The sequence below is a fragment of the Lepidochelys olivacea genome (assembly GCF_965140295.1).
Source record: "Lepidochelys olivacea isolate rLepOli2 genome assembly, chromosome: 5".
NCBI classification, from domain to species: Eukaryota; Metazoa; Chordata; order Testudines; family Cheloniidae; genus Lepidochelys; species Lepidochelys olivacea.
The window spans coordinates 100,041,204-100,068,658 of record NC_140415.1 but is presented as its reverse complement, the minus strand read 5'-3'; the positions used below and the strand labels follow the sequence as shown (position 1 = coordinate 100,068,658).

Genomic DNA, 27,455 nt, shown 5'->3' with positions numbered 1-27,455 from the left:
AATTTTATTTTCCTTAGATCTCTTTCTTACCGTTACTTCTATATGAACATATTTTCTTGGTCCTACAAAAAATACCCTAGTTTATGATAATTAAAAAAGAATCTTTTCAGTATTTTTTTTCTAGTTTGTTTATTTTGTCTTTTTGACAGCACTTGTGCATGTTTCATTTGTGTTTCCTCTGCATAGTTAATTTGTCTACTTCAGGTGGGTTTTTCACACAGCACCTGAGACTACCCCGCCCTTCTTTACAAACTGTAAACTGCAATTGTAAAATCACAAAAATCAAGAAGGGGTCAGGTGCAGTAGCTGAAATTACTTTGAACTCAGGTTTTTAAAGAATGGACTAGTTTTCAATTTGTCTGTAGCCCTTCAATAATTTTAAACTCCTTGGAATAATGAATCAGTCATACATATTTTAAAATACTGTGAACACCTTTGTTGTTGTATAAATGGTAATGGCCACTTGTTTGGGAAAGGTAGAGAACCATAAAATAAAATCCTTAAGTTTTAATAATCAAAGTAGATATTCTTCCTGCTCCTTAATCATCTTCTTCAATTCCCAGGACTTTTTGGGGGACTGCTTATGCTAAATGGTCTCTTGTGAAAGCCTTCAGTTGTTTCCTACCACCTTTGGGGGTGAGTGTTTTTGTGGATACAGACTAACACAGCTACCCCTCTAATTCTTTTTTTGGGTGTTGCCTGTGAAATAATGCTGGTTCTATTGCACTGAGTAACCAGCATTAAAAGAAGCTTCTGCTTACCATGTCAAACAGATGAGTTGTTTTGGAGTATATTGGTAAGCCCTGAATGGCAGAGGTTGGAGTCTTTCACGGATCATGTAGGGTCATCTGGCTGAAGCAGCTTCGAAAACCACAGAGAATTGCAGAAGATAACCAATTTTAAGGCACGGTGGGCCCCCAGGGTTCGCAAATTACTTTTAAAAAGTAATTTTGTATAGGTAATATGCTGTTATTAAGCAAGTACTTTTTCAAAAGCAGTATTATTTTCATAAAAAATTTTCTAAATTAAAATTTTAAAATATCAATTTATAAGAACAGCATCGCACTCTAGGATGACTGTGTTTATCAGTCAACATACATGCTTCTTGGGTGCAGTTAGCGTTCCTCTGCTTCTCATACACAGCACAACTAAAGTGGCATGTACAGTTATAGACCAGTGAACACCCTGTGTGGAAGAGTATTTTATTCTTCTCCTCCCACTACCCCATAGCAAACTGGCTTTCTAATATACTTTCTATTCCTTAGCAATACAGATTGGAGGGTGTTTGATTGCCCAGCTGCATGGAAGAATAAAAAGAAAAGGAGTACTTGTGGCACTTTAGAGTACCACAAGTACTCCTTTTCTTTTTGCAAATACAGACTAACACAGCTGCTACTCTGAAACCTGGAAGAATGATAGTTGTTAATTACGGGTCACAGAAATGTATATGGATTATACAACAGTTTAGGCTACACAACCATCTCAGTACCGTGTTTCAAATGAACAGTAAAATTCTGAGCCAAATTAACAGGCTACTGCTATGTACTGTCTCTTTAAAGGAGTAGTGAGTGTTCAAGTGAGAAGATACTGCAGAAAGAAGTTTTGGGGGGAGAACTTGGTGCTGGAAGGGTTGTTGAGGTCCTCCTGAAAAGAGTAACTGAATAGTGAAAGCCTGCATGCTTGTATGCTGGCTGTTGGTGTCAGGGCTGTGAGCTACCGCAGCATAGTATTCTAGGCAACCAGAGTTGCAAAGCAGGTGGTGAGTGTGAACTCCTTGCTGACCTGGGTGAACCCCAAAGTGTGACACAGTAAGTAATTGGTTTTTCCCTCTTTTTGTTGCAGAACTTTAGCTCTTGTTTTCCCCTTAAATAGCTGTAACCTTTAAAAATTGTACACTTTTTTCAAATAATATAATCTTTCTTAGGTTTTTTAATAAGTTACTTCACAATTTTTGTAACTTTAAAGCAGAGGATTTTCCTAGATGTTGTTTACATAACCTTCACAGCTGTAAGTAATGTTAAAAAAACAAATCTGTATGTTTAGTTGCACATCCCACACACCAGCAAAGCTCTGCTTTTTCTACAAAACAAATCAGACGTTTAGCAAACACCTTGCTGCTTCAAGAAACAGACTGAAAACAGAACTGGGCTGGAGAGCTGAATCTGGAGTCCAGAACTTCGTTTAAAAATTGATATCTTGTAATCTGGTTTGTAAAGCCTGATGCTGCTGACAATATCAGTTTTGAGTGTTTCATGACAAAAGAGAGATGATTTTTTGTGTTTTGCTCTGCAGAATTGCATAACATTGAACATCCTCAAAGTGGATTTGGTTCTTCAGAGCACTACAGTGAATTCCAAGAAGAATAGACTAGAATCTGATTATAAAGCAGCAACTGTACAACTAAGAGCTTTAGAGGTAAGCTTTGTTTTTTATTTCTCAGTGTATTGGTAAATCAACTTTGAAAACACACTTTTTGCCCGGAAGCCTCCCCACTCAGGAATGGGCTGCTTCTGTTCCCTTTCTTAATAAAAGGTATCTCTACTCCTGATGCTAAGGTTTTTGTGCTTTCCGAAGCTTGCATCAGTTCTCTAGTCCCTTTTCCTTCCAGGTAAAAAGGAGCTTTGCTTCCTCATGATAACCAAGATGGCTATCTCTTCTGTGAAGATGTGCCCTAAGCATTTTAAACAGTGTGAAGCTGGCATAATATCCTGCATAGCCCAATCTGTCATTTAGAAATGTCATTTTCCTCCAGTGAGTAGCTCCAGTTGGGACCAATCTCCCAGAACTGACACTTGGTAGTGGACTGACCCAAATGGGACATGTCAGGGTCCTGATGAAGATCTGGAGGAAAGCACATTCAAGTAGGATAGGGCTGAGACCCTAGTTCTCCATAGCTGTTTTCCTTATCCCTTTTATTAAACTCCTGCCTTTGGGGAGGCCTAGTGGAATGAGTAGGAACAAGTTTCTTCCCCATTGCCATTTCTCTTACACTGTGACTTTTAAATGTTAGGAAGTAGTGTACTAAATGTTCCACATAAACTAATTTTATGGAGGAATTTAGCATATATGGTAGACATGAGAACTTTCATAATTTCTGGTTTGATTCTGCAAGTAAAAAACTCCATTTCCTGGCAGTGAGAATTTGGGTGTGCAAGAGGGGTCTATATTTTCAGTTCACCTGTGACCTGAATCAGCATCACTTGTTGGACAACTTCATATAGCAGAAAAGTTGAAATAATAAAATAAAGCTTTCAAGAAACTATAGGCAAAGGTACAGAGACTGGTGCACAGAAGAAGTAATTAGTATGAGGTGTTACAGAAATTATGTAGTGAAACTAAATTAAAACCTACACATTATGATTAAACATAAAATTAATTGTCAAACAATCAACAAAGACAGCCACAGATCACGTTACTCTTGCTACCATTAGTGAAGATCAGAGCAGGGGACAATTAAAAAAAAAACAAAAACAAAAAAAAACAACCAAACCAGTGGCGCCTGCAGCCATATGCACGTTACACATGGTGCGTACCATTGGTGGGGTAGAGCTGCTCTGGTGCCAGGCACCCCAACCTGAGTGACACTGGAACACTGCACAGTGGCTCACAATGCCACTCTGAAATTTGACTCTGTCATGATGGAGGGGTGGATGGGCCAAACTTGAGTGGTGCTGTGCTGAGTTAAAGTGAGAGTGGTTCAATTCTGCATACCATGTGAAAAATTTCTGGTGGTACCCCTGGGAGAAACTGAACTCTTGCTAACATTGCATTTATTAATAATGTTTCTCTTATTAAAAGTTGTTAGTCTTTAAAATATGGTTATAAGACTTGAATGGCCCACAAAACCCAATTCACTCCCTCTTCCTGAGGAAAGAGGGCTGCATATGTTCATGTGTGAGTTGTCAGCACTGGGATTCCGTGGGAATAGCAGCACATTGGGTGTATTTTAGACACTTGGATTGAAAGGCATTTTCCTTCCCAACGTATGTGCTTCAGAATGTGTCACGTTAGTAGCAACAGATTTGTGGGGTTTTTTGTTTGTCATGGCAGCTCAAGTCAGAACCTTAGTATTATTTTAACAACTTTTTGTAATTAATTTGTCTAATGAGCATGAGAAGCAAATGTGTGTTTATGACCCATATTGAACAGTAGGGAGGATTGTTAGCCCCATCTGCTCATTACATAATTGGCACAGTCGCCTTTGTGTTTATGATGATTGTAAGAGATTTGCTAATTGTCTTGCTTTGATAGCTTGTTAATTTTTAGGTTCATTTGGTGTAATTTTTTTAAATGATTGCTATTAAACTCTGTATGTATGTTGTTGTTTTTTCTTTTAGGCCAAGTTTGAAGAAAATGCAAATTCTGTTTTCCTTCTGTATGAATTGTCCATCTTTAATTATTTAAATACTGTCACTAAGAATGCATTCAAACACACATTCATGAGAAAATATTGGCTACTGGCTACTATATTTTCTTTGACTAGTTTCTCATTTCCCACAAAACCAATTGCACTCCTTACGAATGTAGAATGTGAGAGGGTTCTAGTATCCAGTAGCGTGCCTTTCATTAGCTATGTCTTAGCTCCACTCTAGCATAGACTAACCCACTGCCCAGACTAAACTCTCTCTCTTCCTGAATTAGTTCTTATATTGTCAGCTGAAATAACAGTAACACATAGGTCACTCTAAGCCTTCTCCCTTAAACTAGAATTTCCCTCTAGGACCTATCTATTCTAGACAGTAATTCCCTGTGCCCAGAGGGGCGTGCCCAGAGGGGCACATCCCTTATATCCAGGATGGGATTAACTGTACTTGCCAAATGTTAGCATTTCCATGAAGTATTTGAACACATAATAACTGGATGGGTCTATAGAAGGTTCCACATGTACGTACTTATATACATACTTAAGGGTGTGTGAGGAAAATATCCATCTCATGTGGATATGATAGCCATGTAATAAATATCAGTCATGTGATAAATGAATTCATTACATACATTTGAGTGCCTCACCTACCTACTCATCCGTTTATCCTGGTATTTATTCTAACAGTTATAGCCCAGAACAGCTTCAAACACCTGCTTTTTTTCTTTTTAAAAAAATCAGCCTGCCCCAATATGTTTCCTCCTCTTCCCAGATACATGTGTTCCCCCAAAACTGCAGCTGCCCAATGGCTAGAACAGGCAAAATTCAGCCCTGTGTCTAAAAACATCACATTAAGGTCTTTTTCATGCAGCCCTGTGGGGTTATAAATGGGAGCTTCTAGCCTTTCATTATCAGAGATGATAGACTATAAAATTGACATTTTTATGTACAGAAAAGTGATATGTCATTTTCACAGGTTCTTTTGGCTTCTTTTGAACCCTGTATGTTTGGACTCATGGTAATGAAGGCAATTGGCTTTTAAAGTATTGGGATACAAAAAATAGTCCCAGTTACATTTTGAAAACTCGTTAAAATGTTCCTAAATATTTTTCTGTAATAAATAGCATGAATAAACAAATAGTGGAGCAGGTGTGGTGAGGTATGTAGGTTTTATTGACACTTATTTAGAGTGACCTGTGTAACTCATTTTTGGCTTGTGAGTAATTGGGCCATCCCAAACTTGTGACAATAAGTTTTATGCTAAACCACACCATCATGAATTCTTTCTTTCTGTCTATATGCACACACTGTTAATATTTAAAAAAAAAAGAAAATTTAACACATTAGAGAAATCAAATGTTCAAAACTGAAAAAGGGTAGAATTAATGACAAGATGTTCCAGTTATTTGTGCTTTAAAAATACCTACATAGGGGGTTGAAAATTCCATCTTTTCTCCTGTGCTGCTGCTTTAAAATGGGCTGTTTTTATATCATTATAAAATACCTGTTCAAACTGGGTAGTTCTTTACAACTTTATATATGCAGCCTTTAATGTCTGTCTTGATTTTTTTCAGTCACAAGACTTTAAAATAGTAGTCAGGCCTTGTTTGATTTTTAAGTTGCAATGAGATCTACAAAACAAGCCTAGTTTTCAGAAATTTAGTACAGAAACTTTAAAATTCTGACTATTAAAAGCTGAATGGACTAACATTCAGGGTAACTTTTATATGGTCCTCAGGTATACAAACGACAGAGCTTGATATGATCCAGAGTCTCAAACCAAACTAGCACTGAATTAATTTAAAAAGCCTAGTATGAATGTTTTAAGATGCTGATTTAAACTTTCATAACTTTAGAACTGTTAAACTAATGTTATTAAAATTTATTTTGTCCTTAAATGGAAGGTCTCTAACTCTGTGGGTTTTTTTATATTTTGTGGTTTTATTGCACCTTTTTCTGAAGATACCAAAGCACTTTAGAAAAATGTATTAAATCTCACAACACCTCTTTAAGGATGATAGAGAAGTATGATTTCCATTTTACAGAAGGTGAAACAGGCACAATGAGGTTAACTTGCCCAACTTTGTCTAACTTCAGAAATACTGAACCACTTTTGTCCGTAAAGCAGCCAAGTTTGCACGTTATGCAGGTGAACGCTTCTGCTCAGGACTTATGGGATATGTTTTTGTCATCCGTCCATCCCCCATCCCATCCCATCCTGTGGTCCCGTCCCTCCCGGCCCCTCCAACACACACACCTCCAAGTGCAGAGCCTAAATGTTTGAACATATATTACACATGCTTTGGGAAGAAAATCTACTCCTTTGGACTGATAACCTAGCGTAGAAAATTTCAGTCAAAAAATATTTATGCCAAACTCTCGAACGTCTGTAAGAACTGAGGATGCGTTTGTCTTAATTTATAGCTGTTACTACTACTACTGTTGTATTATTTAGAACAGTGATATGAATTAATCTAATTACATTGACAGAGTTACTTAAACAAGTTTTATTGTCAGTACCTATAGGGTGGGCAGTATATTTTTAAAATATGAACACACACTTCATCCAGTAGAATATACAAGTATTGAGTCTTTACTTAACAGTATACATTTTAAAACATTTTTGCTCCCATTTTTGTCCATGTGATTCCTGGTTTATGTAGGGGCGTAAATGTGTGAAAATTGGATGTAACTGACCATTTGTGCTTTCAACAAAAGTGAAAACAAGATCTTAGTCCCTGCCCCAAGGAGTTTACAGTCTAAAGATGTTCTAGATTTGATTGATAGATACATGTAGCACTGTTTTTCTAAATTTGCTCTTAGTCATTACTGTGAAACTGTTACTTTGTATCTTTTGCCTGTAATAGTAAAGGTAGCATATCAGAGATGAAGAGAAGTACATTATTTCCTATTTAACATACAGCTAATCTGTTTGTATAGTTTCAACTGAAATATTCCTCGTAATGCAAATCCTATTTACTAGATGGCTCTGTTATATCTAGTAGAAAAACTAGTGCTAGTTGGGAGGCATGATACAAAATAAAGAAACCCTGCGATAGTCCATCTTTTCCACCACCAAATTTTAAAGCAGAGATCTACTTCTGGACCTAGGCAGAGATCAAAACCGTGGCTCTCTTTGTGAAAAACACATTCATATATTTTACAATTGTGCACTCAGTTTGATCCATTCACTCAGATCTGCCATCCCTTTTGTTTAAAAAAAAAAAAAATTTAAAAAGCCAGAAGAAGATTGTTTTTTGAAAGGAGGGATTATTTTCAACCTCTGTAAACAATCTGCTATGATTTCACAAACCTTCTCTCTGAATCTGACATGATTACATCCAGTATGCTGGTTCTAAGGGTGATGGTGAAGTTGGAGTGTGTGAAATTGATCACTTTTGTCATTAAACTTTCTTCTGTAGTTCCCTCTCTCTAGGACTTCATGCAGGGTCACAGATTGATTGACTGTAACTGAAGGCAGTGGAGTTTTCTTTAAAATAAAACAACTTTTTATTTTAATTTCTTCTATACTAGCAACAAGTTTCTGACCTGGGTGAAAAAAAACGTGTTCTTTTGGAGAAGTGCAAGGGACTGATGAGGAAAGCTAGACAGGCGTGTAATCTCAGCCCTGATCAAGAAATTCCAAAAGATTTTCAGACTGTAAGTATTAAAAACAAAAGGCCACATTTTTATAAGGATGTAATGGCATAACATGAGGAGATACTTTCACTAGCTAAGACTGTTTTAGTGCACCTGCACCTAAAGCAAGGTAGTCCGTTTGTGAAAGCTAGATGGTGAGTTTCCAATTTCTCCTTGCTTCCTGCCCCAGGTTCTTACAGTTGTGGAGTACAAGACAGAGCAAGCACTTCCTCTTCCCCTTACGGGCTCTACCCTGCCTTTCTATGCCTTCTGCTTATTGGCCTGATCCAAAGCCCATTGAAGTCAAGTAGATCTTTCAGTTGATGTCAGTGGGCTTTGAATCAGGCCACTCGATCCCTGTTCTGATCCTCAGGTTAATTTCTTCCCTGACGACTTTAAGGGGCAAGTGCACCCCCGTTTTCAAAATCCTTGTTATATATCTTTGTAATTCTGCCCAAACAAACAAAGCCCACTTCTCAGTAAAATAAATCTGGAGTTTGTAAGACATGTTCATTTGGAAGTATGTTGAGACAAAATATGTTGGGAAAAATGTCATTTGGTGACCAGAAAATATTTTAAACACCATAACTTGAAAATTTATTAAAAGTAGGAAAAATTTTAAGAGAGATTCTATCCTGGGATGAATTGTGTGCGTAATATGAGTTTTCCAAGGGGGATATTGGGAGTAATAGGTTTGAAAATCAAAAAGAGTACTCAGATAAGTGGCCCAATTTTCAAAAATGTTGAACATCCAAAAGCTCCAGTTAAAGTTTTGGACACAGAACAGAGTTAGAACCCTTCTATAACCTGAACTTTGGACGTTCTATTGATTGATTGTTTGCACTATCTTCCACCTGTTCCAGTTGCTGTAGTCCAGGGGTGGGCAAACAATGGTCCCCGGGCCAGATCCGTCCCATCAGGGCTTTGGATCCAGCCCACGGGATTGCCACCCCCATGGTGCAGCAGGGCAAAGGCAGGCCCCCTGCCTGCCCTGATTCCGTGCCGCTCCTGGAAGCAGCCGGCACCACGTCCCTGTGGCCCTTGGGGGAAGAGGGAGGCACAGGGCACTATGCGCTACCCTCGCCTGTGGTACCTCCCCCGAAGCTCCCGTTGGCTGCGGTTCCCAGGAGCGGCGCAGGACCAGGGCAGGCACGGAGCCTTCCTTAGCCCCGCTGCATGCCGCTGCCACCTGGGAGCCACTCCAGGTAAGCCCAACCCCCTGCCCTGAGCCCCCTGCTGCATACCAACCCCCTGCCGCACCCCTCCTGCACCCCAACCCCTTGCCCTGAGCCCCCTGCCACACCCCGCACCTCACCCTACACCCCCTCCCACGCTCCAACCTCCTACCCCAGCCCTCCATTCATGGCCTTGCATACAATTTCCCCACCCAGATGTGGCCCCTGGGCCAAAAAGTTTGCCCACCCCTGCTGTAGTCCCCCCATCTGCTGCTGGCCTTACTTTTCCTGCCCACAGTGCTCTGCTACAGCCTTCCCTCCCTTTGTTTTTACCTTCCCTATCTCCTCTCTATCGGCCTATTGCCTCTTTTTGTCTGTCCTTTCCTCCATTCTTTCTTCTTATTAACTCTCTTCTCCTTCCTCCAGTTCCCCCTTAATGCCACCTCTACCTTTTCCTTCACTTTAAAATCATCCTGATATAAATGCTTTAAAAAATACGTGCTAGTAAGTTTTCTTGAATGTTCTTCTTGTCTCTGACCTCTCCACCCTGCATGCTACCTAGGCCTTTCTGTTTTGTCTTCCCTCGTTACGTCAAGTATTCATTATGATTTCTTCTGGGCAGGAAGTGTATGTTTGTCTGGGAAGTACCTCTCTCCAAAGAAGTTTCCCTTTTTCTTTATTTTTTTCTTCTATCCTCCACCTAACTCCTTTACCTGTCGTTTGCTTATGCTTCTCTAAAATAAGACTTGGTCTTGCAAAACCTTACTTGTATGAGTACATTTACTTCAATATAAAGAACTGTTCATGTAAGGATTTGCATGATCATTGTGCCCTTAAATTGTCATCTTCTCAAGAATAGGGACCATGTCTGTAAAGCAGGTGCTATATAAACTTAACTACCGCTCCACCCACACCGAACTCTCTCCCCTCAGGAATTAAGTAGTGTTTTAAGTTTAGTTAATTTTTTACACTGTTATGAAAACTGGTATATCCCATGATCACAAAAAGGTTTTTCCTTGTTGTTTATTCTATATACACAATAGGGGAGGGGGAGAATTTGTCTGGTTAATTAATCAAAACTCCCACTTTAAAAGAAAGAAATTTGGGTCAGATTCTCCTTCCTTTTCCAGTTTAGGCAACATGAAAGGCCCAGAGCCTGGATGTATCTGGCCAGCGGAGTAGGGCTGTGTAGGGAAGCTCTCATCTGGCATAGCCACCTCCTATGCTACTGTCCAGTTTCTAGATGCATGACCAGAGTGCCACTGCACTCCACCAGTTCTCAACTAGTGGGGCTCTTGTGGACCATTGCCAGGTGAGATAAGTTAGAGCCGCTGCACCAGGGTTGGGGCTATACCTGCACAGGCAGAGAATTAGGGAGCCATAGTCAGCTTCCCAACGGCCCTCCCCCGTCCCCCCCCCCCCACCAAGCACTTCTCAGGGGAGAATTTAGCCACTTAAATTTAAATGGATTGTGTCTTAATAAAGTGATCTAGCGACTAGCAGTGTTCTTGGTTGTCCAATTTCTTGCAACTTTTTAGTCATATTTCAAGCCTCTCTCAACATTAAACTATCTAATGAATAAATTGTTTTTCTTCTTGTAGGCATTCCAAGACCTTCCAAGCACATTGGATGAAATCGATGCTTTACTGAATGAAGAGAAATCAAGAGCCTCCTGCTTCACAGGCCTAAATGCTTCTGTATGTTTCCTGCAGTACTGTACTTGCTTCCCACTCTGTACTAGAACTCTTGATAATAATTAGCTAGACAGCAGGATCAATGTGCTATAAATGCCAGATCTGACTCTGTTAGAATTTTAAGTAGGTTCTTCCAAAGGAACAGCATGTTCTCTGCCTTTTGTTTAGAGAAAAATAGTTGGGTTAACCTGAAATACAACAATGGCTTAGTTGCTCTTTGCTTTAAAGAGACGAGTGTGTCCTGTTCAATGTATAAACAGTGCATACACTACTTAGTTATATGTAAACAAGGGCAGTGTTTACATATGTGTATTTTACTGTTAAGATTTGAATTGACAAATATCTATTTTGTCAATTTGAAATACTGTATTTTTGAAGGATGATGCTTTTTCCTGACAGGTTGTTGAAGAATATAATAGAAGGGCACAAGAAATACAGCAAGTAACGGAGGAACTAGAGGAAAAGAAAAACGAATTGGAGAGCTATAGGCAAAACATTTCACAGGTAATATATGAAATCATTACTGTAGTATAATTAATGTAGGAGAAACATAAATGGGTATATACTTCCATTAAAATGCACCATATTCATTTTAAAAGATATTTCAAGTTTTGATGCTAAGAAAAATGAAATGTTGGCAATTGCTGTATGCAGTAGTGTTGTAGCCATGTTGGTCCCAGGATGTTGGAGGGACAAGGTGGATAAGGTAATATCTTTTATTGGACCAACTTCTGTTGGTGAAAGAGACCAGCTTTCAAGCTTACACAAAGCTCTTCTTCAGGTCTGGGAAACTAAGGGCTTGTCTACACTGGTGCTTTACAGCACTGCAGCTTTCTCGCTCGGGTGTGAAAAAACATCCCCCTAAGCGCAGCAAGTTTCAGTGCTGTAAAGCACCAGTGTAGACAGTGCACCAGCGCTGGGAGCCGCACTCCCACCGCTGAGAGCTACGTCCCTCGTGGAGGTGGGTTTTTTAGAGCACCAGGAGAGCTCTCTCCCAGCACTCTGCAGCAGCGCTTTAATGGTGCCAGTGTAGACTGGTGCTGTTAAATCAAGGCGGAACAGTTTGTTAATTTAGCATAAGCAGTTAACACACATTTTAAGGGACCATTCAAGGTAAAGTGGCCTGTTAACACCCCTCCAGTCATAGGGAGGAAAGGAAGTGGGGGAAGTAGCTGGGGGTGGCGGGTGTTAGCGGGTTACAGATTGTTATAATGAGCCATAAATCAAGTGTCTCAGTTCATTCCATGATTTTTAGTATCTAGCAAAGTTTTATGAATTTAAAGTCCCAGGCTCATCTCTTCAAAGTGTTGTGCAGGTTTCCTTTGTTGATGAGGACTGATAGGTGAGATACAGAGTGACTGCTTTGTGAAAAGTGTTCACCCACAGATGATAGGGTGTTTTTATCTTTTTATCATTTGCCTGTGAGAGCTCATTACAGAGCATACTGGTTTTCTGGTTTCACCCAAATAGTTGCTATTGGGGCATTTAGTGCACTGGTGAGGTTTTCCACATGTGATAGGCGTGTCTAGGACCCATAGTTCTTGAAAGGTGTGTCTAGGACCCATGGTTCTTGAAAGGTGTTTTGCAGGGGGTGTTGATCATTGTAGCAGTGCAGATGTGTGTGCAGGTTTTGCATCTGTTGTTCTGGCAAGGTCTGGTGCTGTTTTGAGTTGGTGTGGCCTGATCTGTGGGGAGTTTGCTTTTGATGGTGAGCTTGGAGAGATTGTGGGGGTTGTTTGAAGGCCAGAAGAGGGGGTTCAGGAAAGATTTCTTTCAGGATGGGGTCCCCATCGGGTGGTGGATATAATAGGCCAGGGGAGCCTAGCGCAGCCGCTGCTGCAGGACTCCGGTTGCAGGTTTAGCGGGCGAAATTTTTGCGTTTTATTATGCCCCATGCAGGTTCTGGGACGACTGAGGATGCCGTACATGCTATTCAACTTCCTGCATTTATTAGTAATCTCCCTGAACTCTAGGGAGATTATTGACGAACCCTGGATGCTGTCTGAGTAACACATACCGTCTCCTCAGCCGCCCTGGAACCTGCATGGGGCATAGCAAAAGCTCTTCTTCTTTCCGGAAGAGAGAAGAAAAGAGTTTTTGAATTTTTGAGGGGCGGATTAGGGTCCGCAGAGGGGAGGCATGGGTGCGGGAGGCTCTGGCTGCCCCGGGACTCTTCCGAGTAGGTTGGGGTTGGGGGGGTGCTCAAGGCCCTGGTTGGCCCGGGGCTCCTCTGGCCGCAGAGGGGGGAGTAGGTTTCGGGGGGAGGTGGGATAAGGGAGTCTCAGGGCTCGGGCCACAGGGAAGGTAGGGTGGTAAGAGAGGTTCAATTAGCGGGGGTTAAGGGAGGCTTGGGCTCAGGCCACGGAGGCTCGGGGGATAGCGTAAGGGAGGCTCGGGCCGCTGGGGTGTTTGTAAGGGAGTCTTGGGGCTCGGGCCGCAGGTGGCGGGGTAAGGGAGTCTCAGGGCGCTCTGGCCGCGGTGGGAGGGAGTCTCGGGGTGCTCCGGCCACAGGAGGGAGAGAGGGAGTCTCCTGCTGCAGGGTGGGAGGCAGTTTTGAGGGGTGGAGCCAGGGGCTAGCCTCTCTGAAATGGGGCTCCATGCTGCCCATGCCACAGAGTACGAGTTGTAGTTGTGTGATGATACCTTGTCTGGGTTCCAATGTGGGATGGTAGGTAACAACTAGAGGTGTGCATTTGGAGTTGGGTTTTATTTCTGTATTGAAGCAAGATCTCTTGGATTATTTGGGTGGCCCAAGTGAAGTGATCTACTTCTCTGGTGGAGTGTCTTTGTTTGGTGAAAGTAGTTTTGAATGTGTTAAGGTGTATATACCAGACTTGCTCTTCAGAGTATATTCTGTGGTATCTGAGTGCCTGGCTATATATAATAGTTTGGGTGGTTACTTGATCTATGAAGTAAGGTATGGTGATCTGTGGGCAATTTTTAATTTAAATTTTACTGTAATAGTTAAATTTGATATTTTGTTAATTATTGCTTCAACTGTAAATTCTTTCAGAGGCTGTTTTACATTAGTCTCTTTATTTTTAGGTTAAAGAAAGGTGGCTAACACCTTTGAAACAGCTGGTTGAACAAATTAATGAAAAGTTCAGTAATTTCTTTAGTTCTATGCAGTGTGCTGGTGAAGTTGATCTTCATACAGAAAATGAGGTATGATTACCATATCTATGAATAATAGCTTCTACATTTTAATTTTTTGTGCTTAAATGTCTCAAAATGATGTGTAATTTTGTTCTGGGTTATGGGGGAATGGGGGTCACATACAGGCATTAATCTTAAATTCTCTTGATCCTTTTACATGAAAATCTAACTTCTCTTTAACTATCAGAACCAATTAATTTGTGTCTCAACCAAATGAAAGCAGAATCATCACCAGCTGTATAACAGTCAGTCTTATCAGAAGTTTCCAAAGCTAGATGGAGCTGAGTAATCTACTTATTCCAAAGACTAGTTTGTCTATCACATCCTTCTTAAGGAGGTCTAAACCTTTCTAGATCCCAACTTTCTGGTTGTGCATGTCCCCTCTCTGTCAAAGCAGAACCTTGCGGAAAAAGCAATGACTGTTGGAGCCATCCAAATCCTTCATCACAAGAACCAAGGGGATGCCAGGAACCACAGTCCTGATCTTACCCCAAGTTCCTTTTTGATCACTGCAGTAGATGGAAACGGAAACCTTAGCTCTTCCTCGCCCAATCTTCCTGGTCCTCTTCTAGTTCGTTAGTTAACAGCTCATGGTTGTTTGCTGTTTAGCATTAAAAAATTGTATTGACGTAGTTATTCTGTATTTCAGGGTGATGCTGCAGCTTAATTGCCAGTCAAGAGCTGATTGTACCATTTTGACACCACATGGTCTGGCTGTGCCTTCTCTGCAATCGCTTGTTGCCAGATTCTCCGCCTTTGTGACAGCAGACAGTGGCGGTTTCATTTGCACCTGCCCTTTTGCCTTCTATGCTAACTCTGCTCCCCACTGCCCAAAAAACTGGGCAGAAGTGTTCTCCTTCCTGAGTTTTTCTCCTCCCCCCAGGGTCAGTTAACCTTTTGGCAGCTTAACCCTCCCTGAGCCTTCAGAGCAGTGTCCTTTGGCCAGCTCTTTTGCCCCTTATAGGCATAACAGAGCAGCCAAGAAAGCACCAGGTCAAATCTAAGCAGTGTTCTGTATGTGAAGCAGCCTTCCCAGGCTCGGCAGACAGCAAGATGTGCCCAACCTGCACCCAGCCTTCCATACCTATTTCCATTAGGTCCCAGGACTATGAGTTGAACAGCAGGTGGGGTCTCCTTCCCACCAAGGAAGCCAGAACTCCAACAGGGGAAAAATGAACTCCAGTGCAGAACAGGGAGAGATTCCAAAAGCAGGGAGGACCCTCCCTGGCCACTCAGCTTAAGGAGTACATCACACGGGACCTCTGACAGAACAAATAGGGGAGGCTTGGGCAGGACTTGCAACGCTGCAAGTTTTAAAGTGGGCACTCAGTGCAGAGGGGAAAGAAACAGGACTTCTGATCAGCCTCCCTTTCTGCTATGCCAACCAGGAGGGTTTTCGATAGCAAGTTCCCCCCTCCCACTTGGAATGGGACCCAGTGTGGGAGGATTCTGAGACAGACCTCTCGAGAGGGCAGTAGGCCCTAAGGAAGGCAAATTGCAAAAGGCCTCAATAAAGCAGCAGCAGAGCTTTCACTTTCCCAAACCATGCTAAAAAAGGTTTAAAAAAATTCTAAAGAAGCTAAAAAGAAAAAAGACAAAAAATCCAGAAGATATGAGTCCTCTGACTTCTCTTCCTCCTCCTCCTCCTGAACTGAGGAAGACAAGCTGCATGGCTATGAAACCTGCTAAGGCTCCTGTGAGTACCTCAGAATAAATTTCTCCCCTCAAAATCCTCCCCTCAGGCTGCAATACCCCTTCATTTCTTCTTCAACCAGTGATTAGGGATGATTGGAACAAGTCTTATTCGGCTTGTTCCAATCCTTTTGTGCCACCCTCCAAGCGTTGCTGGCACTTTGCAAGAACATCTCTTTCCTGGCTGGAATATCTCCAAAGCTCTTAAGGACAGAGTTCACCCTGACTTTGCTCCACTTTTAAGAAAGTCGCCCTAGCAACATCATTTGTAACTGATGCTTTAATGGATGCAGTGAGGTTCTCATTCCAAGCTATGGCTTCCAGCTTAATAGTCAGGCACCACCAGTGGCTTTGACCATGAAAGGTGGATCCTGACTCTAAGCAGATCCAGTGCTTGGCTAAGTTTCTAGGCTTCCTTCTTTTTTGATAAAAGCTGGATAAGGTGGTGGCTGACAATGCAGCAAAATCCTAATAGTCCCTCCCTTTCCCACTAAATGTCCTCAGGAGAGAATATAGATCGGTCTTCAAAAGGAGCACCTCTGTCTGCTCCTCATTCTCAGAGGCATCAGCAAAGGAAAAATAGATTCCCTAAGGGAAACAGTGTAATCGAAGTCTGAACAGAAAGTCTAGAGAGACTTCAGCCTCCCTCCTGCCAGATTTACTTTATGGCAAAAATTGCATAGGCCTCGATCAGGAACTGAAGCAAGGGGACAGGATTTCCCATTTCCTAGAAGAATAGTTTTCACTGACCACAGACAAGTCAGTCAGGGAAATAGTGAGTCAAGGATACTCCCGAGAGCTGCGGGCTCCACCCCATCCGTTTTTCATCCAGTTATCCAGTTCCAACAACCACATAAAACGCAATCTGATCCAGCGCAAAATATCTCATCTGCATATGGCAGTGAAAGAGTGTTCCCTCAAAAGAAAGGAGTAGAACCTAGCAAATCATCATCTTCATTGTACAGAAGTGCATGGGAGAGTATCAGAACTGTTCTCAACCTCAAAAGGCTCATCAAGTGGGTGAAGAAAATAGGGCTTCAGATGGAGAATGTGGCCTCTATGGTGTTATCCATGTCCCAGAGTGGCTTCTTCACTTAAGTAGATCTAGTGAACACATATTTCCATATCCCCATCAGACCATGCCACTGCAGACTTCTGCAGCAGGAAACATCAATACTGACTACACCCATTTGTCATTTCCTCGGTCCCAAGGTTTTTATTAAGATGATGATGGTGAGAATAGCCAGATTCAGGTCTCGGGGAACTCTCCTGTACGCCTTTCTGGATGACCTCCTGATCAGAGCTCTATTGCAGTCATCAGTGCACAGGGCCACGTTTTGGATGTTGACTCTCCTTCAGGTGCACAGCTTCATCATCAATACCAAGAAGAGTTCTCTGGTTCATCTACCAGAATAACCCACCTGGGGGCAGAAATAGACACCTTGGTATTGAAGATCTACCAATCATTAGAAAGGTTTCAGAAAATCCAGGAGTTGATTTTCTTGCTTAGGAGCTGCAGGAGGTTTATCGTAGCACTGTGCCTCCAACTGCTAGGACTCCTGGTGTCATGCATAGGGATCACTTCATGGGCACAAGCATGCATCAGAAGTCTTCAAGCCTTCATACTACAAGTATGGGACCATGCTCCAGAACACATGAAAGATTAAGGTTCCAACATAGGTATTCTGCTCCTTACAGTGGTCAGCAGCCCACAACAATGTCCACAAAGGCATGCTCATCTGCCTTCCAGATCCTTTAGTCCTTGCAACCAGGCCAGCTTGGAGGGCTGGGGATCTCACTTGGAGACCTAAACAGACTGGGGCCTCTGGAGTTAAGAGGAAAAGACTCACAGCCTAAACTTCCTAGAGCTGAGAGTGGTCCAGCTAGTTTTGTGAAGGTTCCAGCTCACCCTAATGGGGAATCACGTTATGTTTTAATAGGACAATACAACTACGGTCATACATTTAAAAAAACAAGGGGGAACAAGGATTCTGGTACTACATGTGCACGTAATGGATATAATGAGATACGTGGAACATTTCTTCTTTTCTCTCTGAGTGAACCACATTAAAGGGCACCTGAACCAAAAGGCAGACTAACTTAGCAGGCGCAGGGTCAACAGACATTCGGCCTCCCTTCAACCAAACTGTTCATGAATCGTATGAACACAATGAGGCCAGAATACTTCACAAGGGAAGCAGACCCCAGATCCATGGACAGATGCCTTATCGCATAGTTGGCCACAGGCCTTTCTTTATGCATTTCCACACTTTCCACTACTGGGGAAGGTGCTTCAGAAAATGAAACAAGAACAGGCAGTGGTAATACTGATAACTCCTCACTGGCTGAGGAGACCTTGGTTCTCAGACCTGATAGAGCAGAAATTGAAGCCCCTGCTCCAGCTTCTGTGAAGACTGGATGTACTCTCACAAACTTGGCTACTGAGAGGAAAGCACTAGAACATTTAGGTATGTCCACCAGAGTCATTAAGTATTACTTTCATCTAGGAGAATATCAGCACTAAAAGCGTACTACTTTGTCTGATCCAGATTCAAAAACTGGTGCCAAGAGCACCATACAGATTCCAGAAATCAAAGAATTCCAGCGATACTGGACTTTCTCCAAGAAGGCATAGACAGAGGCTTTCAGCCCAGTACCATTGAGCATCAGGTCTCTGCCTTTAGTAGCATGCTGTTCACAGGATCCTTGGGATCCCTAGCAGACAATTCACAGACAGCCAAATTCCCTTAAGCAGTCCGATTAGACAGACCACAGTGGTCAGGCCACTCTTCCCAAAATGGGAAGTTTTGAGGGCCCTGACAAGTCATCCTTTTGAGTCTCTGACTTCAGTTTCAGCTTTTTATTTATCCATTAAGACTTGTTTCTTAGTAGCTGTCATGTCTTCCAGACAAGGAGCCTTACTGCCTGTTCTATGAGAACAAGGTGGTGGTCTGGATACCTGAATCCTTTCTTCCCAAAGTAAATTCCTCCTTTCATGCCTCCCAAAAGGTTGTGCTTCCTTCATTCTGTCCAAAACTTTAACATCCAATTGAAACAGCGTGGCACACCTTCGATGTCAGAAGAGCACTGAAAAATCTATCTCAGGTGTGAAGAATCCATGAGGAGATGGGGCTCCCTATTTGTGTCTTTCTACTTGACATGCAGGGGACTTAGAACTTCCAAGTCCTCCATTACTAGGTGTACATTAGACCATATTGTGGAAACCTACAAATCATTAGAGATTTCTGTCCCAGAATGGATCAAGGCACACTCCACAAAATTGGTAGCAACCTCCTGGGTGGAATGAGGGCTGCAGAATTGAAAATTTCTTACCAATAATTTCCTTTCTGATAGCAGCATCTTCCACAATTCTACCCACCCTTGATGGCTCATGAGTAAGGCTGTGTTTTTAGTCACAGGTATTTTTAGTAAAAGTCATGGATAGGTCATGGGCACTAAACAAAAATTCACGGCATGTGACATATCTATGACTTCTATATAACCCTGACTAAATCTTGTGGGGAGGGGGGGGCGCCCGGGAGTGCCATGGGTGCTGGGAGCGGGGACAGCCCGGGAGTGCTGTGGGTGCTGGGGGATGCCATGGGTGCTCGGGGAGAGGAAGGGGTCCAGGGACACCGAGGGGTGGGAGGCTGGCAGGCTCCCTACGTGGCTTCACATCTCCCTGGAAATGGCGACATTCTCCCTCCCTCAGTTCCAGGAACTGTAGCCAATGGGAGCTGTGAGGGTGGTGCATGCAGGTAGAGGCAGCACGCAGAGCTGCCTGGCCACGTCTCCCCCTAGGAGCTGAGGGAGGTGGGATGTCGCCGCTCCCAGGGAGCCCCCTGAGGTAAGCGCCGCCCAGAGCCCACCTCACCCCGTCTCATGCCCCTACTCCTTCCCACAGCCAAACTCCTGCTGCTGGGGTAGGGGGACATTGTGGCCCCAGACTGCCCCAGCAGTGACAGGTGTGACTGGTCCAGGGGCTGCCTGAGCTGCTCAGGCGGCCCCCAAGCCAGGCATACCGGCTGCTGCAGAGGTCACGGAAAGTCAGAATCCGTGACCTGCATGACAAACTCGCAGCCTTACTCATGAGTCAAGGGTCAGCTATTAAGTAGAATCATTACCATATGATCCTCCTCTTGGTCTAATGTACATAGTGATTTCATTATCTCTGGAATATTTGTTAATGATATGCAAGTTCTGCAGTTTAGGAATAACTCACCTGGAAGCAAGCAGGAGCAGAAAGGGTGTGGCCAAACTGTGCAACGCCAGAACTCTTGATCTGCCTCTGTGAGCTGCACCGAGAAGAGAGCAGCCCTGATCCCAGGTCTGTGGGAGACACTGCTAACAGAAAGGAAATTAGCCTTAAGAAGTTTTCCATTCATTTAAAATTTTTTATAGAACTTATTGTGCAAAGGTCAGCATGGTATAATACATGATTAACAGTTATCTTTTGTCTGCAACAACAATAAAAAAGCTGAGGAACAGAAATGAGTGTGCACAAATATGAAAACCATGTTTACATTCAGCTGGTACCATTCTAAAAAAGGCTCAAAAAAAGAGGAGGAGGCATAATGACTTTTAAAATTTGCTTTTAAACTTACAATCACTTAAAACCAATTATGATATTAATAGAATCTTCTGAAAAAAGATCATGGCTCTTGACAGAGAAATGAAGAATGAGAAACAAAGAATTGTGTTAATTGAGTATACTGACTCTTGGACAAGCAGACATTTTAAAAAAAAGACTTATGAAGTAGAATTATTTTTTAATAGTACCTTAATGGACAGCTTCAAGTCCATCTTATCCTAAAATCCATTTAGATGAACAGAAATCACCAGCCCAGATTTGCAGATCACAGTGTATCAGTGCAGTATATCAAAACCATTGACTAATGATTGTGGGTTGGTGTGATCATAGGTACAATAAATAGGGTCTTCTCTGTGGGTAAATTGGGAACTGTTGTATTAATTCCAATGGAATACATGGGCCCAAAAAGTCAAAGATGTTGACATGACCCTGAAACTGCTCAACATTGAACAGTTTGAAACAAGGTTTTGTAAATACAGCAACTTCACAAATGCTTGGTACCGTAGCTGTAGAGAATAAACCTCCCTTGTTGGACAGTCTCTTAGATGGTGGTAACTCCTTTTGGGGGGAAAAGAGAAAAAATTGAGATGGTCTGTAGCTGGTGGTGGTGTTGCTGTTGCTAAAGCTGCTGTTTCGTAGAAGATAACAAGACACACATACCTCAAAGGGGAAAGAAAAGATCAGCAAAGACCGAAAACGCAGCTTCTTTTCTGGTGTTGACTATCACTGCTGGAAAAACACATTTGCAAAATAAAAGGGGTAGAGAAGAAATGAAATAAGATGGGGAAGGGAAAGGGACACATGGGGAGGGGCAACAAAGTGTCACATCACAGGTGGTGGTTGGGATTTAGCCAAAGCCGGTGAAGGTGGTGATTTCATGTGGGTCCCTCTCTCTGGCCCAGTCTAGTCAGGACATCTCTTGGGATTAGGGTGATAAAAGCTTAGTGATGTTACAGTGGATCCCAAGAAATGGTGAGGGTGGCAGCCATGATGGTAAGGCTCGCTGAAGCAGTTGTTAACAGACAGCTTCTTCAGCTAATTTTTCCCCCAATCTCTTTTTTCTTTTCAAGAACCCCAGAAAAGAAGTGGTGGGCAAATAGCTCATCCTGTCACTATTTTGTTTACCTGTTAGGCCTAATTTCCAACAAAACAATTTTGGTCAATTGATTTTCAGTTCCATGCTTGAATGTTTACCAGGTATAATATTAACACAGTCCTTGAGTTAAATCAGGAGGCCTTTTTGTTTAAACTAATTCAGTTCTGCTGTCTTCTTTGCACCTTTTCCTATCAACATTTATTCTTACAGGTTTTTGTGACATTTTATAAACTTTCACTCACTTTTTCCAGTTGAGCTCACAATTAGGGTAAATTTCTAGGACCAATTATTGTCTCATGAAACACTAACTTTTGTATTCAATTATGATTTTATTTATAAAGCACCTTGCTGCCAATGTTTTGTTTGCTATACAATAATTTACTAACCAGTGTGTGGGGGAAAAAAAGTATTTATAAGAACAAAATTTCTAATAACTTACCCTTTTTAAAATTAGACATCAAATTGGTTAGCTGGGGAATGGGTTAGAGAAAAGTTCTATGTGTAAGAAGAATAGATCAATGCTAAGAGATAAACCATAGTTTAAAACAGAATGAAAGAGTTTATATATATTACTGATCCCGAACACATCATTCTCCTAATGTAAGACATACATAAAATGGTTTCCTTTCACTTTTGCTGCATTGTCAAATAGGGTGCACTGTAGGAAGCTGTAGATGTCTAACGTTTCCTGTCTACTTTCACAGGAGGAATATGACAAATATGGGATTCGAATTAGAGTTAAATTCCGTAGTAATACCCAACTGCATGAACTGACTCCCCACCATCAGAGTGGAGGTGAGAGAAGTGTTTCAACTATGCTGTACTTGATGGCTCTGCAGGAACTCAACAGATGTCCTTTCAGGGTTGTAGATGAAATAAATCAGGTAAGGTTGCTAGTGTGTGAAACAAGACTTTATTCCACAGGGGTTTATAGAGTGACCAGAGGAATTGTAAAAATATATATTTCTTTTTTTTTTAAAGGGAATGGACCCAGTCAATGAGAGGAGAGTTTTTGAAATGGTTGTGAAGACTGCTTGTAAAGAGAGCACTTCTCAGTATTTCTTTATTACGCCGAAGGTGGGTAACTGAAAACTAAACGAAAAGATTCTCATGTGTGTCAGGTTTCAGAGTAACAGCCGTGTTAGTCTGTATTCGCAAAAAGAAAAGGAGTACTTGTGGCACCTTAGAGACTAACCAATTTATTAGAGCATAAGCTTTCGTGAGCTACAGCTCACTTCATCAGATGCATATCGTGGAAACTGCTGCAGACTTTATATATACACAGAGAATATGAACCAATACCTCCTCCCACCCCACTGTCCTGCTGGTAATAGCTTATCTAAAGTGATCACCACCTGAGGGTGGGAGGAGGTATTGGTTCATATTCTCTGTGTATATATAAAGTCTGCAGCAGTTTCCACGATATGCATCTGATGAAGTGAGCTGTAGCTCACGAAAGCTTATGCTCTAATAAATTGGTTAGTCTCTAAGGTGCCACAAGTACTCCTTTTCTTCATGTGTGTCAGACTCTTTCTTTCAACTTCTTTGATAAAATAATAAATAGCATTGATATAGGTGCTATATAAATGTCTTCTGGTTTGTTCATTTGAGACTGACAGGGATGAAATAAAAATACTATAACAGCAGTTTGTCCCCTTTAAGGATAGTTGTGGCCTGGGCTCAACCAACTCTGTTCCAAGGCTTAGTCTCTTTAAGAACAGGCATTCTGGGACTTGTGGTTCCCTGGAACGATTGATTGTACAAACAAGCTGAAGTACACACTGCTGGGAACCAGGGGACCCTCAAGAAACAGGGATATGGAATAAAAGGCACACCTGTAGCCTAAACAAAGGAGAAAGATAAAGGTGAGACAGCTTTCCTTAACAGTCAGGCTGAGGGCTTAGGGAGAGCTTAGGAAGACCAGTGTTGCAGTCCTAGGAAGGAGGGCTGCAGAGAACCGTACACCTAGGGAGGAAAGACTATTCGAGCCTGAGCACCAGGCTGAAGGCTTACTGAGCCTGAAAGGGGATTGTGCTGTACTCTCTGGAAGGAGGGCTGCGGAGAACTAATTGACCAGGGGAGATACTGTCTGTGCCTGAGGCAGCCAGCTGAATGATTTATATTTGTTATGACCCAAACAACAGCCCCAAGAAGGAATGTTATTTACAAGTTTTGTTTATCTGTAGTACTTTGGCAGAATTGTTTGGTTTGAAAGGACCAATGGGGTTGCCTGCTCTAATGCAATCTCAGCAAGTACCCTACACTGTTTACTACAGGAAATTAGGAGAGATTATAGGGGTAAATTGCTTGATCGCCAGTTAAGGTATTAAGTTAACATTCCCCTACATCCCAAAACTTAATTTATTTAGATGTTAGCAGATGTGAACCAATTATCTGATTATATGGCAGTCAAGGGATCTACCAAAAACAACTTTTTTTCATTGGTCACCTAAACTTCAGTGTCTGGCATAATTTAAGATTGGTCTACACTTAAAACTTTGAATGACTTAACTACGATGCTCAGGGATGTGAAAAATCCACACCTCTGAGCACTGGTAGCTTTGATAGCCAAACCCCTGGTGTAGATGCAGCTGTGTTGACGGAATAATGCTTCTGTTGACCTGGCTACCATCACTCGGGGAGATGATATTCTCACAGCAATGGAAAACCCCTTCTGTTGCTATAGGCTGCATCTACGCTACAGGGTTATACTGGAGTAGCTATGGTGCTTTAGCTTTGCCACTGAAGTCTCTGTGGTGTAGACGTGGCCTTAGAGTGGAAAAATGATGGTGGTGTTTGTTATTTCTACTCTTTCATTTCCTTATCCCAGATTGTCCAGGTAGTGGGAGACGTGCATATGTGGTCAATGGCAAACAGTGGTAAAAGCACCATGTAAAAGTTCTTTTGGGGGAAACATTAATCTATTTTAACTAATACAGAAGTGATGCTTGGCATAAGAGGTGTTGCTTAGTGTGACTTTTTTTCTTTTTTTCCCATTTTTCACAGCTCCTGCAAAATCTCACCTATGCTGAAAAAATGACAGTGTTGTTTGTCTACAATGGACCTTTTATGCTAGAACCAACCAAATGGAACTTAAAGGCATTCCGTAGGCGGCGGCGACAAGTTGAGCAAATGGATCAGTAGTGAATTCCATGGAGCCTTTTGGAACTACTGGTCTGTGAGACTGTATTTATGAAAACAAAGTGGTTGAATCTGAGAGGGAAATCTGCAGAGAACTGACAATGAAGAGCTGGGCTTCTGTTTTTAGAAACTTACCTTCAAATATATGTAATATTTGCTTAGATCTGTTCTAGCCATCTGTTCCTTCAAAGAAAAACTCATTTTTATCTACGACTGGCTGTCTGAATGGGAGGACCCCTAGAAATCTGGATCTTTTGCACTTTGCTATATCCAACATACCAGATCAGGAAATTTTAGCTGTCAGTTTATTTCCTTCCAAATGAGTTACATCTGGTCAAATCCACTTTTGTTGTTCCAAAAGTTGTGATATGTATATTAGGTTAATACATTGCACAGTTAACTCAAAGATAAAGTTACAGTGGATAGCTTTGAAGTGGTTCTGTTGAAATGATAACTATGTGAGTGAGGCAGAAGGGATGTGATGTCACCAGATTCTCAACTAGTGTGGTGTGTTTGTGTGTGTAGCTTTGCATCACAGTTTTTTCTTGTGGTGGTTATTAAATATAAAATAGCATACATTATGTAACTAGACGTTATAGTATTATGTAACATTTCCCCTTAAACTCTATTTCAGTAGGGTGAAGTGGATTCCTAAGCCCAAACCCTTCACTCACACACACCACACCACTACCCTCCTCTCTGCCCCATGGACAAATATAAATTTTAGCTTTTTAAACAAAAATTTTACTTGGGCCAGTAGCCTTGTTTGTATTTGTCTCTATTCTGGAGAGCTATAAACAAGATAGCTTGTAGAAGTAACATCAATCTAAATGTTGATTGTTTTTGGTGGTGGGTATGGAAATTATTCCTGTAGGTTTTTACATTTGAACTCGGCTATTCTTAACAACTCTAGTTTCTTTGGAGTGGTTTTGTACTCCTAGTGAAGGATAGATCTCTGATGACGTAGCTGTTTAAATTTGCTGGCTTCCTGGTGGGGTTTTGGCCATATCTGTTTAAGTATAAATGGTAACAGTTACTGCTGTCAATAGTAATTGTGAACTCTTGAAATAGAATGTGTCAGCTGGTTGAAATTCTTATCTGCCTAACTAATCTGTGATACAAAATTGTAAAAGGTACAGATTTGTATAAAATTGGACGACTGCTGTCAGTTACATTTTCCAACTAATCTTTAGGAAAATGAGCCAGTCCCAGATGCTCTCTGAAAATCTACAGCAATATGTAATATCTTTATTTTCACTACTGAAGGAGCCATTTGAAGGACGGTATTAGTTTGACTGGCATCCACTTAATTTGCTGTGTGACAAAAGTAACATTTTAGAAATTAAAGCCTTATTTAACAGGCCACTGTCAGGTCAAATTTAGCCCCAGATGTAGGTTTTGTGTTAAAAAGAGTGCTGCTTATTTTCTCCCATTTGTTTCAAACAGAAGTGGTGCGTGAGGACCCCTTCCACCTTCAGGTTTTGGGAGGGTCATTCCATGTTTTGTCACTAGGGGACTGGAAACAGTATTCCATAGATCTTTATCTCACAGCAGGGGTTCTCAAACTGGGAATCAGGACCCTTCAGGGGTCACAATATGTCAGCCTCCATCACAAACCATGCTTTGTCTCCAGCATTTATAATGGTATTAAATATATTTAAAAGTATTTTTAATTTATAAGGAGGGTCACAGTCAGAGGCTTGCTATGTGAAAGGGGTCACCAGTACAAAAGTTTGAGAATCACTGTCTTACAGGGTGAGGAAGCAACATTGGAGAAACAGAAAAAGAATAAAACTCTCTCATAGATTGTTGTTAGCTGGGTAATTGTCCTCTAAACTCATGGCATAGGCATGGACAACACTAATGAAATAAAATACTCAAAATTCTCCCAACTCTTAATTTGTAAAAGATAGTAAGACATCCCTTGGAGATCAAGGTGAAACACCTAACTGAGGAAGGGGAGAGAGTACTGCCGTTCTCCCTACAAAGTACTCAGGCTGCAGTGTCACACCTTTACACCATTTGGAATTCATTTTTTAGTGTAAAAGCTCAACTGGGAGCTGTTTTGGATTCTCTATTTAATTGTTATTTTACATTTTAAAAAATTAAATAAAAATACTGCTGGCTGAGAAACTGCTCCTGAGAGGGCAACTAGGCTTCTGGGAATGGGCTGAGGGGGAGAAACAACCTGTCCCTGTTTTGGGGAGGTAAAATGGGATGCTGTGTTCCCAGCACCACCTCTGCAGCCCCAAAATGCTGGGCCTGGCACCTTCTGTGTAAAAGGGTAGCATTCAGAGTTGCAGCAGCTCTTGCCTCTCCCATGCTTCATCAGCTAAGCAGTGGGCTTGCTGGCTGGCTGGCTGTGTCAGGTACTAAAGCTGGTCGGGAATTTTCCATCAAAATATTTTTTCAATGGAAAATGCACATTTCTGCAAAATCAAAGATTTTTGGCTAGATGCTTGTTTCCCTGATGAAAAATCAAAATGCAGTATTTCTCCATTTGGGTCAGTCAGCTGAATCCAAATTGAAATAATTAGTTTTGGGTCAGTTCCATATTCATCTGTCTGCATCAGCTGGTGCAGTGCCTCATGGGCATTGTAGTGTGGGTGCCTCAGGCTCCCATTCTTCTGCATAGGCTAGGCAGGGAGCACGGCCCATCTCCGATGATGCATCATGGACTCTCCATAGGTTGAACTGACACACTGTATCATGGGAGTCGTAGGGTCATAGTGCATCACGTGAAATGTATGGCAAGGGAGCCGAGCCATAGAGAAAAATGGGAACACGGAGCACTGTGGCAGCTCATGGGGACGTAGATTAATGCTGGACTGAGCCAAAATGAAATCTGTCAGTTTGGGAATGTCTAAACGCAACTTCAGTTTGAAAACTCAGAATTTTCTATCCACAA

The 27,455-nt window shown here is 41.8% G+C and overlaps 1 protein-coding gene across 3 annotated transcripts in view; it reads left to right on the top strand.

Moving 5' to 3' along the window:
- SMC5 (structural maintenance of chromosomes 5) overlaps positions 1-25,642 on the top strand; it is a 74,053-nt gene extending 48,411 nt beyond the window's left edge. For all 3 annotated transcript variants that reach the window (XM_084629421.1, XM_084629420.1, XM_084629419.1), the window contains exons 17-24: positions 2,293-2,415; positions 7,898-8,023; positions 10,779-10,874; positions 11,271-11,375; positions 13,917-14,036; positions 22,111-22,290; positions 22,388-22,483; positions 24,413-25,642. In XM_084629421.1, the coding sequence (XP_084485547.1) occupies positions 2,293-2,415; positions 7,898-8,023; positions 10,779-10,874; positions 11,271-11,375; positions 13,917-14,036; positions 22,111-22,290; positions 22,388-22,483; positions 24,413-24,550 (984 nt within the window). In that variant the 3' untranslated portion in view covers positions 24,551-25,642. The remainder of the gene's footprint in view (positions 1-2,292; positions 2,416-7,897; positions 8,024-10,778; positions 10,875-11,270; positions 11,376-13,916; positions 14,037-22,110; positions 22,291-22,387; positions 22,484-24,412) is intronic.
- The last annotated feature ends 1,813 nt before the right edge of the window (positions 25,643-27,455 follow it).